Source organism: Cottoperca gobio, chromosome 12, assembly GCF_900634415.1.
Source record: "Cottoperca gobio chromosome 12, fCotGob3.1, whole genome shotgun sequence".
Taxonomy (NCBI): domain Eukaryota; kingdom Metazoa; phylum Chordata; class Actinopteri; order Perciformes; family Bovichtidae; genus Cottoperca; species Cottoperca gobio.
Window position 1 is genome coordinate 11,670,566 of NC_041366.1, and position 12,500 is coordinate 11,683,065.

At 41.2% G+C, this 12,500-nt stretch overlaps 3 protein-coding genes across 3 annotated transcripts in view; 1 reads left to right on the top strand and 2 right to left on the bottom strand.

Annotated features, from left to right (window-relative positions):
- LOC115017096 (tyrosine-protein kinase JAK2-like) overlaps positions 1–2,073 on the top strand; it is a 31,582-nt gene extending 29,509 nt beyond the window's left edge. Inside the window, 2 exon segments of the mRNA XM_029445310.1 lie at positions 1–49; positions 313–2,073. The exon segment at positions 1–49 is cut by the window's left edge and continues 65 nt beyond it. Coding sequence (XP_029301170.1) covers positions 1–49; positions 313–444 — 181 coding nt within the window. The 3' untranslated portion in view covers positions 445–2,073.
- On the bottom strand, positions 1,702–4,002 carry rln1 (relaxin 1). The gene is made up of 2 exons (XM_029445309.1): positions 3,600–4,002; positions 1,702–3,055 (listed from the first exon to the last, which is right to left on the bottom strand). Exons 1-2 carry the CDS (start codon positions 3,793–3,795, stop codon positions 2,697–2,699), a joined length of 555 nt encoding a protein of 184 aa, XP_029301169.1. The 5' UTR covers positions 3,796–4,002; the 3' UTR covers positions 1,702–2,696.
- Positions 4,003–4,572: 570 nt separating this feature from the next.
- The window catches only part of plgrkt (plasminogen receptor, C-terminal lysine transmembrane protein), a 16,086-nt gene continuing 8,158 nt past the window's right edge, over positions 4,573–12,500 (bottom strand). Inside the window, exons 3-5 of the mRNA XM_029444014.1 lie at positions 7,229–7,359; positions 6,573–6,682; positions 4,573–6,065 (exon numbers count right to left, since the gene is read on the bottom strand). Of these exons, the coding sequence (XP_029299874.1) occupies positions 5,938–6,065; positions 6,573–6,682; positions 7,229–7,359 (369 nt within the window). The 3' untranslated portion in view covers positions 4,573–5,937. The remainder of the gene's footprint in view (positions 6,066–6,572; positions 6,683–7,228; positions 7,360–12,500) is intronic.

Consider the following 12,500-nt stretch of genomic DNA (forward strand, 5'->3'; position numbering starts at 1 on the left):
GCTGAAACAGGGATATAGGTTGCCTGCTCCTGACAATTGTCCAAAGGAGGTCAGTAACTCCATACAAGCTATAAAACTGCAAAACAAGGTTTCTTTTCTCAGTTTTGTTTTTAATAAAAAGTATTCTTAGCCCCAAACACAAAAGATCATTAAATGGCGAATACAACAAAATGAAGAAATAACTCTCATCGTAACAATATATTTCAAAATGTTTCATGACCATAAAACTGGCTTAGCTTTTAATGTACAATAATACAATTCAACCCGTTTCCCCCCCCCGTGTTAATATTCATGTTCTGATGCTTCCTTCAGATTCTCAAGATTATGACAGATTGCTGGAGCGGTGAACCGAAACTGCGCCCTTCTTTCAAGACATTAATCCACAGTGTGGAGACTGTACGAGACAGCATGGACGGACGAGCCGCATTGACCCATGACCATTGACCTTTAGGTGTCCACACCCGGGAGTCAGTCCTTACGGATGTTAACCGAACACCGAATGTCTTCGTGATGTCTGGGTTTACTGCAGCGATGCATAGTCTGATGTAGACTTGTTTTTCTTTTGCTGTTCCGCATATCTGTTAGCTTATTTAACATTTACTCGATTCTGTGTTTTCTGCACTGATGTAGCGCCGAAAATCCTTTTTTGAGTGGTGTTTGCTATGACTACACATCGTACCACATAAAAAGGGTCAGACTTTAAATAAATGTTTGGTAAGTCAATATCTATATCGCCGAATGAGGTAACACAACGGCGATTGAGCCTATGAGCCAACTGATGAAAGCATTTGCAGTACTATGGAGCGGGTGTCTGTGGCGACATTCCAGGGAAACATTATAAACGCCGCACAGAAGGGAAGGGAGATCTAAAAACGCCATAGTAAACAAAACATAAATCTTGTAACTAAATGTAACTTTTAGACAAATCAACTTATTTGTGCAAACAATCAAATCCATCAGAGAGAACTGGGTATCTAGTGGTGTCACATGATGGACTCATACAGTATCTTTGTTGTTTGAGATTATGATCTTGCCTTTGTAATTAGTAACGGGTATATTTATAAAAACAGTGAATGCTATGCGAGGTTATGCTGTCTGCCTGTAGATACCTTACGTGATCATTTATTCACTGAACGTGGGGGAAAAGTAATGAAGGGAGATGCTTTTATTTTGTACAGTGGCTTACTGTTTTATTTCAAACTTCTTTTGACCATTTAAAGTTGTTAAGGAGCTTGTGTGTATGTTGAATATGTGTTCTCATGTGCATTACTTTGTCAGCCACACATTTATCAGTTTACAGGGTTTGTTCTTTAAAATTGTATTTACATTTTTAATCTTTATGTACCAAACATTATTGACTGAAGAAGGCAGGTCGGTCAAACTTAGTCCCTGAATAGAATCTCATTTTGAATCTTAAAAAAAAGTTTTTCATATTTCTTTATGGCAGGCCTCACACTCACACACGCACAAATGTTCAAAGGATGGACGTTCTCTCTATGAGTCTCTGTAAAGAGCAAAGTTCTCTAACTTATGAACACAACATAGCTACACTCTAACCTCGGGGCAGTATCACGCCAAGCTGAATACTTTGTTTACATCAAGTCTGTTGTGAATGAGAGATTATCAGTTTCTTCAGAATTGCTAAATAATGCCAAGATAGAAAATGTTGCTCGCTTACGGTTATATTTTTTCCCTCCCCAGATGTTGTACTCATACGACCATTATTGTGATATATGTACATTGGTGTGTGTGTGAAACCAAATATGATTATTTTGTGAAATATGTATAATACTTTTATCCAAAGACTTTCAGGAAAACTGGATGTTTAACCAGATTTAACTGGTTATTGCCATTTATTTCAATTTGAGTTTGTTGCAGTGTGAATGACGTTAAGCCTAAATGAAGTCATCTGATGGAAACATGCAGCTACATTTAATACATTTATGTGTAGATAGATGTAAATATTGAAACCTGGATATGTAGTATATTCCAGGTGTGTATATAATTGTATTAAACTAAACGTATTGTAGTACATATGGCTTGCTTTTCACATAAAGTTATTTCTAGTCAATATAAAGTTGTCTATGTGATTTCTACATTTAGAAAATGACAGTGTGGGTTTTTGTGCCAGGGGTTAAATGTATTTATTTTGTTCTTCTTGTTTTCTTTTGTCTTCTGCGTCAGAAAGGGTAAAAAGAAAAAAAAGAAATCTGCGGTTTGCAGTCGTGTCCGCCGGGTGTGAACAGAAAATGATCAGGCAGGCGTTCTGTTGTGAACAGAAGCCAGCAATAAGTTCACAGCAGCCTAAATGACATTAATGTGTGATATTGGCCTGTGCTATGTATGAACGTAGTTTATTCAGATAGTTTGCAGGCGAGAATATGGATGCTGTTTATTGCTCCATAACCAGCATATGAACAAAGGCAACATATGATTAGCATTTCATATTAACACAGTATTTAAAATTTATTTTCAATGATGCTGAAAGGGTGACATACAGTACAGACAGAGCGGGACCTTTTTTAAACTAAATATCAAACAAGAAAGGAGAATAAAGAAAAATATTATATCATATTAAAATATTAGCCTTTTAAAAAGCAGATGTAAACTTGCTCTCCTCTCACATCTACACTGTCCATTACACCATCTTCATGCCCCTCCGGCACCACCCGTCCCTTCTCCCTCTCCTCCCTGCCTCAGCACAAGCGTCCAATGTCATTCTTGGTACAGCCCTGGCTACAGCACTTCCCTGCCACACCCAGAGAAAAGTTCCTCTTCTTCTTGCTCGGTATGGGCCAGTCATCTACAGCTGGGTTCCCTTCTTGCATGCGTAAAACTCTGGACGGCTGAGACTTCTCCAGCGGGGCCAAGTCACTCAGCGAGGGCTGCTGCCTGTCTCCTCTGGCCGCGTAAAGAGCCAGGAGGTCTGCCAGGGAGTAAGAAGAGCCCATGTGGAGCCGAGAGGGGTAATCTGCCGAGAGCTCTGTGCCAGGTTGCCAGGTGAGCTGGTTGTCCTCCACTGTCACGTCACTGAGGGAACTCCACTGGAAGGGATCTGGAGAAAGAAAAAGGGTTGACATGTAAAGCTTACTGTAGACACTTTGTAAAGAAGCTACTTCACAGATCAGATTATGTTTAATAAAAAAGGAGCTTTTTTGCAGGACTAACACAGGAATGATGGGTATTACTCACTAAAAGGTTTTGTCAAACTAACAATGAACATGAGCCGACCATGCTGCTGAAATACGAAGCTCCGTCAATCAGCTGTCTAACTGTTGCAGCCAAAGCTGTTGATGTGTGATAACGTGCCATCTACTGTAACATGTGCTTGCTAGAAATTAAAGTAGGAGGAAAAACAGTTACAGTTCCTAGCCTGTGCACTCTTTTGTCTTCCCTCTAATCATCTTTAGCCTTACACCTTGGCTACACCAGAATACTGTATATTCAAGACACGTTTCAACACATGGCTAAAAGTAGATTTGACAACAAGTCTATGTTTTGAAACATTTCTGTATACAAGTGTTTAAACTGCAATTTTAAGATAAACACTTGTCCAATTAGTGCGCACAATTAACGAAAGAGGAGTAACGTTGACTCACCTATGTCCTCGTTTGTGGATCGTTTCCACCGGGAGCCTCCGCAGGTGAAAATGACTGCTCTGATGAACTCTCTCCCGCACAGTTTTACCCCGTAGTCCCTCTGTGTGAGCAGTCTGCTCACCACGTCAGCCTTCACACAGTTGCATATGCCACCGACACACACCACAGCCACGGCAAGAGTCAATCTCCAGAGCATTTTCACTCACTAACGGGAACGAGCTGGCTGCACCGGAGGGTCAAACTGAGATCTGAGCAGTGTTTCAGATCCTGGTGGTTTCTATTAGGAGAGTTTTTCTTTCAGCCTGTTGCAGCCAGATGCTGAAGTTGTAAAAGATGCTTCTATGTGTCTGTGTTGTGTTGCAGAGCTTTGGTTTCCTCTTTTTGTTCTCCCTATAAACCTAGTCAACCTATGGGTTCAACCCCAACCTCTCTTCCTCCCTCCCTCCCTCCCTCACACACACACACACACACACACACACACACACACACACACACACACACACACACACACACGTCATTTAGATTGATGACAATGACGTACTTTGAGTTATTTCTTTATTGTAATAATATTAGGGGGATATTTTTATATGAAGTGTGAGTGTGCACATTACTCATACACTAGATGCAGTGATGATTTTAGGACAAACAATACAAGGCATGTATGACAACTTGTCACTGGGAAGAAATTAGGCTTGTAAGACTTCAGGCTTTTATTAACACTTTGTCCATCTATGTTACAAATCTATGTTTGGTGTTTATATACATTATTGGCTTTGGAGCTTTGCATCGAACTAGCACAATGTCACAAAATATGAGTGTAGAAGAGAAAGTCTTGGCAATACTTCTTTTTATTTGGATTTTCAAAAATAGTTTCCATGATGTCAAACATGAGTTTTAAAAAGATGGTAAATATAAAGGATAGATAGATAGATAGATAGATAGATAGATAGATAGATAGATAGATAGATAGATAGATAGTTAGATACTTTATTTATCCCGAGGGAAATGCATAAATATCAGCACCTTGTAATATTTTACATCCAATGAATACAAACTGTGGTAATAAGCATTAAAGTTACAGATGCACGAATGGTAAAGTTTTGTTGTAAAGCTGCTTAGCACTCACATTTGAACTTGGCAAATAAAATCTCTGGGTTTTAGTGATAGTTTGGTGTAATAACAATCTTCTGCTTTTAGGACAAATGTCAGCAGAGTTGATTATTTTAACACATTTGTATCACTCTGTAGATGCTTTGATTGTCCAGTCCTTCAACATCAATAAATATAATTGTATTTATTAAGCCCAATATCAGAAATAATCTAACATGTGAAAACAAATGTGTGAAACAAACTAAAGCTTGTAAAACGTGAATTATGCATTTCTCCTCGTCAGGTGGCAAGAACAAATACAACAAGAGATAGTTTTGTTGTTTTGCGTCTGCCCGATGTTCAAGTAGGCAGCTGTTAACTAAAACATCAGCCATGTGGGAGGTGACATGAGACTTTGAAAGCATTACTGTGTATGTTTGAAAATCTTTCTGCCCTCTAGTGGTCAAAAATCACAGAATGTAGCTTTAAATAAGAACAAGCATAAACACGACTTGTTGAGACGTACGCCGTGTCCCAAATCCACAAATCACACTGAGGCTAAGCGGCTCTTTAGTTTGTGGTGTGTTCAGACTGGAAAAGTGACAAAAGAAAGTCAAACCCGACCGCATGCAAACTAAATATGGTCGGTTATAGAGTGTGGTGATGCACGCTATTGTCCCACAATGCAATACAAAAAGATAAGTGTTAAATCTTTTAATACTAAACATTTTAAAGTCTCTTTGTGAGGTTCAAAGTTTAATTGACAAAGCAAAGTCACACACATTGTGATATTTCCCCGTTAATATAATATGGTATGTTGATATGTTTGTACACTAACTGGTAAAAGGAGTTAGATTAGTATGTAGTACATACTGTATAGAATGAGTATGATGTCTGGATTTGGGACACAGCTGTAGTCTCAGTAATATTGTTAATTATGTTACAATGGCTGTAATTGATGCAAATATTCATGCTACAGATGTATTACATGATATACATTTCTGAAAGTGTATTACTACCTAAAGTATTGTGTTTGGCTACTCATACACCTCTTATAACATAAACCACAAAAACAGCCAAATTAAAAAGATTATTTTTGATTTAAGGTCCATGACATAGAATTAGTGCAAACCATAGACTCAATAATGTCAAAAGGGCAGTTGGTATTTGACAGGTTGCTGTAAGCAAAAGCAGAATGGGTGAATGCATCGGCTGGACGATTATGATTTTGTCGGAAATGACCGACACGTCATTTCTCCATGAAGGAGACGAGGCTGCTTCTAGCGCGGCGAGCTTTCTCTACGCTTTCGAAAGTTGGAGTCCCATGAGGCAAGTCCAGGCGGTCATGGTCAGACGTCATGATACTCTCCGCTTCTCCTGAAGAAGGTAGTTGAAAAGAAATATATACAATGTGTGTTATTGTGGAAAATGGGTGTCTGTGAAAGCAGCTACTTTTGTCGTACACATACAGTAGTAGTGTTATTTTCCCTTTATAAATAGGCTAGATTTATTACATTTATGCGTCAGCTAATTATTGGCAGCTGGTTTTACATAAGTATATTTCTTAATGGGAAACAGGTAGTCAGTGAAAATGATTTAAAATAGCAGGAGCGTATGGGTATATTCTGGGAATACACTGGTGTTCAAATATTACACACACTATTGTCTGACCAACTATTTGTTATTCATTTTATAAGCAGTTGCGATGGTGTTGGGGATTAACTTTCGTAATAAAAAGGCATTTTTGTTCATTAGACTTCTGATAATTGTGGGTATCAGGTCTCATACATGTGGATAACTGGTGGGAAACGCTTGTTTTTTTTGTGTGGCCAGCATTAAAGCTTTGCTTGTGTGGGGTAATGAGGATAATGATGATAGTCCTACCTCTCACACGATAAATAAGTGTCCCATAGGCGCTGTCCATCTGGTAGGCAAAGATGAAGCTGAGCGGGACGATGGGAGCCAATAGGAACAGTTTCCTTCTTTTAATGGCACTGAAGAAAAGTGACAAAGAGAAGAACATCTTAGTATTGTCCACGGTAATTATGTGATGAAAAGATAAATAAAAAGATCTCCACTTCTATTTAGGCTTCACAATTATATTTAATTACAATATTTTAAAATCTGCGATTTGCATTAAAGTACAGACTGTAACACATTAGGTTGACTTTTTGGAATTTTCACAATAACTAAATCCTGATAAATATGCAAAGTGAATCAGCCTCATGAGCAGAGCTACAGCCATTTAAATGTTGCCATGGTGGCTTTTAGCTGGATGGTTACTGCTACACAGTATAACTTTAGGTGGCTGCTGTGTCAAACACTTACAAAATGAGCTGCACCAGTAAAGGCTACGAGACTATTTTTAAGATTATTTAATACTGAAGCTGTGAAGACTTACTGTACAGCGGACATGTACAGGTTGTTCTCTGTGCACATTATTACTGGGTGTTTGTATGAGTGTGTTAGAACCAAGAAATCAATTGTGTGAATCTTAACGCTAGACAAAACACCTCTGAGCAGTTCTAAACAAAACTCACCCTACAGTTAGTCCAACTGTAGCCACTGTGTAGAAAGCCCCAAAGTATTTGAACAACTCTCTGGACCAGGCAACCTGCATAGCCATCTGTCTCTCTCTCATCTGGTTCTGCATCAGCATCTGACGCTCCATCTATGCACACACGCACACAGAAATAAATTGTTTCATGAATAAAAAATAAAGATTATAGTTTGTCCACCAGAGAGCACAGACTTTAATGTAAAATGACCCCCTCTTGGTCACAATTAGCTAAGAGCCAAATTTGACTGATAACATTTTTTTCATAACAAATGATGTGCTTATGTGAGGAAAAAATTAACATCGATCTCTATAACCCTGGATATTAAAGTAGCGAGACAGACAGACAGAGGGACAAAGACAGAGTCAAAGGACGGAGAGACAGCCTGTCCAGTCTTAGAAGCACTTTGTCCATGCTGAGTAATCTTTTGTCTGCAGTTTCTTGTTTGACGCACACACACACACACACACACACACACACACACACACACACAGTTGAGCTAACTGAGTGACATTCTAATGTAAAAAGCATTTATCTTCAAAAAGTGAATGTGTCAAAGATGAGCTTTCAAGATGACGCAAGTGGAAGCAACGTTTTTGATTTATGACTTTCTGCTCAGATTTACAAACAATTCTGCGTCAATGGCTGAACATTTCGTGGCATTGAAGTTAAAGTGAATGAAACTGGCTGCTGGCTCACACAAATTTGAGCCTGGCGAGAAACATTTAGGCCTACAGGTCGGTAACAGAGCAGGAGGAGCCATGTTCAGGCTATAAAAAAGGTGCAAAGACTCTGGATGAACAATGTTTCATTAGGGAGACGCCGTCATATTGACAAACTCCTAACATTAAATGTGTTTAACTTGTCAAGCAGGATAAATAAGGGCAAGACAGGGCCTGACAGTAGGCATGAGATATGCCTCGTCAGCTTTTAATTGATCTCGTGTTTATCCAGCTCTACTACACTGTAAAATACCTTCGTCAGTGAACACCTGACTAGGGTTGCATTATTACAGGAATATTCAATCTTTGGAATAACCATATTATAAGCAGACTTAATCCATTCATTTGCCATAAACAGCTAAAAAGGTGTTAACATGTGATACAGGGTGTATTTTGTTTTAGGCTAATATCTGCTGGTTAACTGAAATATCATTAAAAACACAACATATATTCACCGCAGTAATATAATCAAACCTTACAGGAAAGCATGTAGCTCAGACGGTGCAGGAGTGTGGCTGCACATGTGATGGGAGAATGCACTGTGCATGCAGAGGCTTTCATTTTTATGAATTCCTATTTTAATGGATGCTGGCCAATTGTCTTTACTTTATGGAAGTGTTACAATTAAGATTCAAAATTAAATGGGCATTAATTGTGTAAATGTTTTCAAAATTCCCCTTGGACCCTTCGCAATCATATACATGAGAGAATTTGTTTCCCTGTTGTGACCGTGTAAAGTGGGGTGATTGGCTACTAATAGAAGTTGGTAGGAGGAGGGGAAAGGAAAAGCACAAAAGAGAAAACCAGCGGGGTCAAGCTGTAATCACCAGGCTGAGATGTCGCTGGAAGGTAAAAATACAGTAAAAGGCCCTTAAGCGTAAATTAAGCGCCATCAACTCTGTAACCTAATAGGTTTTTTTAAGCATGCTGCTAGACATGCTCATTTTAGTCAAACACACCTAACAAAGCACAACATATATCTAGACATAATGATTGAGAGAGAGAGAGAGAGAGAGAGAGAGAGAGAGAGAGAGAGAGAGAGAGTGAGAGTGAGAGAGAGAGAGAGTGAGAGTGAGAGAGAGAGACAGAGAGACAGAGAGACAGACAGATAGAGAGAGAGGAGAGAGACAAGACAGAGACAGAGACAAGAGACAAGAGACAGAGACAGAGAGAGAGACAGAGAGACAGACAGAGAGAGAGAGAGAGAGAGAGAGAGAGAGACAAGACAGAGACAGAGACAGAGAGAGACAAGAGACAGCGAGAGAGACAGCGAGAGAGACAGCGAGAGAGACAGAGAGAGAGACAGAGAGAGAGAGAGATTTGATTTTTCAAAAACACTTTATTTACATATTCTTAAAACAAACAGTTTACTCATAAAGTGTAACGAAAAATCATATTATCATATCAAAAAATACACATTTATAAATAACAACTCTATAAATATATAAAAATTATCCAATAAAAACCTGTGCAAAGTGTAAACATTCATTGTTCACAGTGCAGATAATATTTTTAAAACACCAACGTTTTTTAAAAGTGTCGAGATCCCCGGTATGTTTGTGAAACCTAAAATCGAGCCAGAGTCTTGCCCTGATATTACACAGCCACACTGTCTTGGCCTCCTGCCCCTCTCTGTTCTCAACTCTGTTTTTCCTGCTGATGTAGATGGCCATTTTTGCCTCTCCCGAGAGGAAATTTAGGAGCTGCCACTTTTCTTTGTCGTTATCTTTTTTGTAGGCAACTCCCATGATAAAAACACTCTCGGTAAAAACTACGTTAAAAAGACTAAAAACCAATGTTAAAAGAGAGAAGAACTCTGTGAGTCTCTTACACTCAGTAAAAACATGGAATACAGTCTCACGTAAGTTGCAGAAAGGGCATTTGTTAAAAACAGCAGGATTAATGACGGAGATAAAAGCGTTACAAGCGACGGCACCATGTAAAATCCTCCCCTGGAGGTCGGCTGTCCGCTTTTTGAGGGGAGGTTTGTAAAAAGACCCCCACTGTGGGCTTGGTCCACTTCCTGAACCCAGTCTGTTACTCCACACAGTGGAGGGTCTGCTGCACAGGCCTTTCTTGTGGATGCTTTTGACACAGTTCATATATAGAGTCTTTTTGTCGGCTCTGTGCAGCGTCAGTCCTGCCGGGTTGGTGACCTTGAGCAGGGGACCGGTCAGTACTCCCAGCCCTGGGCTCAGGTTGATCTCTGGAAAAGGGTCTGCTGGGTCTGGAGAAGCCTTCCCGTCACTGTAGTCTTTTATTGTTCTCTTCTCCTTCCCCGATAGCCTCTGGCTCCACAGCTCCAGAATCCTCTCAGCCACTCGAACGGAGGTCAGACCCAGCAGCAAGCCCAGGGCCCGGGCATCACTCAGCGCCGGCCCCACTGCATCCACCAGTTGCTGCAAGCACAGGGTTTTGGACCTGCAGAGCGCCACCATCAGGCTGGGTGTGCTGCTGCTGCTGACGTCCAGCCTGGCTCTGTAAATCAAAGGCTCCTTCAACAACCAGTGCAGAGAGTCCGACATTGGACACCTTTTATGATTAAAAAGGGCCCAAGACTTAAAAACACCCTGATAAAAAGGAGGCAGCCCATTTAACTTTAAAAAATTAGAATCAGTTAAAAACAGAGCAGCATCCAGCCCCAGGTTATTTACAACGTCTGAGAATGCAGCTGGTCACATCTCTCCACACCAAATCAGCCGGGCCGGTAAGATATTTTTGTAAAAACTGAAGTCTAAAAGTGGCTGTTCGGCTGGCCAGGTGGACAAGGCCCTGTCCCCCCTCCTCTCTGGATAAAAACAGCACCCCCTGTGGCACCCAGTGTAGACCATCCCAAAAAAAATCTACCATTTCTTTCTGTAGTTTCGCTAAAAGGCCTGAGGGAGGGTCTACACAGGTTAGACGGTGCCACAATTGGGATGCTACAAGGTTGTTTAAAAACCAAAACCCTACTTTTAAAAGACATCTGAGGGAGCAGCCACTTCCACTTGGAAAGCTTTCCCTGAATCTTTTCTGTGACGTTCTCCCAGTTCTTCTGGACAATAATTTCTTTTCCTAAAAACACGCCGAGATATTTCAGGCCATCAGTTCTCCAGGTGAGGCTCTGGGGAAGAACTGGGAGACCGCCACGCCACTCCCCGACAGCGAGGGCCTCACTTTTCTTCCAATTTACCTTCGCCGCCGATTATACACTAAAACTATCTACTATATCTGTTAAAATGTCCGCATCTCTCTGGCTTTTAATAAAAACAATAATATCATCTGCGTATGCGGATAAAACAAATCTGCTATTAAAACCAGGTAAAACCAGACCTTGTAGGTTGGAGCGTATTTTGCAGAGGAGAGGTTCCAGGGAGAGCGCATAGAGCATCCCCGACAGAGCACAGCCCTGCCGGACCCCTCTACACACTCTAAAAGGAGCACACAGAGTACCATTAAACTTCAGCACACTCTCAACTTCACTGTACAACACCTTGATCTTGCCTATGAAACCAGCGCTGAACCCAAACTTCTCCATTACTTTCCAGAGGAAGTTGTGTTCAACGCGGTCAAAAGCCTTTTCCTGGTCTAGAGAAATCAGACCAGTATCAAAGCCCAATGAGCTGGAGACCTCCAAAACATCTCGAATTAGGTAGACATTGTCTACCATGGACCTGCCGGGCACACAGTAGGTCTGGTCCTGGTGGATGACCTGCTCCATAGCCCCCCCCAGCCTGGTGGCCAGAGCCTTGGACAGAAGCTTGTAATCCACACACAGCAAAGACACAGGGCGCCAGTTTCCGATGTCCTGCAGGTTTCCTTTCTTGGGCAGGAGCGTTATCACGGCCCTGCGGCAGGACATCGGCATGGAACCAGAGGCCAGACTCTCGTTAAAAACATCTAAAAGATCTGTTGCTAAAATGTCCCAATATGCTTTAAAAAACTCAACAGTGAGGCCGTCGATGCCGGGAGCCCGCCGTCCTTGCATTTTTTGCAGAGCAGCCTGTAGCTCCCGTGTGGTCAACGGCCCTCCAGCTGTGAGTTGGTTTCCTCTGCTACCTGCGGTAGTCCCCCTAAAAACCCCTCTAAAAAAAGTTTCCTCCCCCACATACTCACTCGAGTATAGGGAGGAATAAAAACTCACAGCCCGTGTTCTGATCTGGCTTGGTTCCGTTATCTCTTGCCCTGTGACTGAGAGCAGTGAGTGGATTACCCTCTTCTGTCCGTTCTTCTTCTCCAGGCCGAAGAAGAAACTGGATGGAGCATCCATTTCGGTGGCGTTTTGGAACCGGGACCGGACCAGTGCGCCCTGGACTTTAACGTCTAGCAGGTCGGCTAATACCATTTTTTTACTTTGAGGATTTCAATATATCCTCGATCTCCTGTGGACTCACTTATTTGTTCTAGTTCCACTATATCACCCTCCAGGTCTTTCATAGATCTGGTGATGTCATGTGTGACATTGAGGGTGTGCTGCTGACAAAGCATTTTAATTTCAGTCTTACCATGGTCCCACCACTGCCTAAGACTGTTAAAATCACTCTTCCTCTGCC

Excerpts from the sequence above, each read along its gene's own strand:
- rln1 (XM_029445309.1), bottom strand. The coding sequence starts at position 3,795 with ATGCTCTGGAGATTGACTCTTGCCGTGGCTGTGGTGTGTGTCGGTGGC. Across the intron at positions 3,056-3,599 it reads ATCCACAAACGAGGACATAG|ATCCCTTCCAGTGGAGTTCC; the intron begins GTGAGTCAACGT and ends TTCTTTCTCCAG.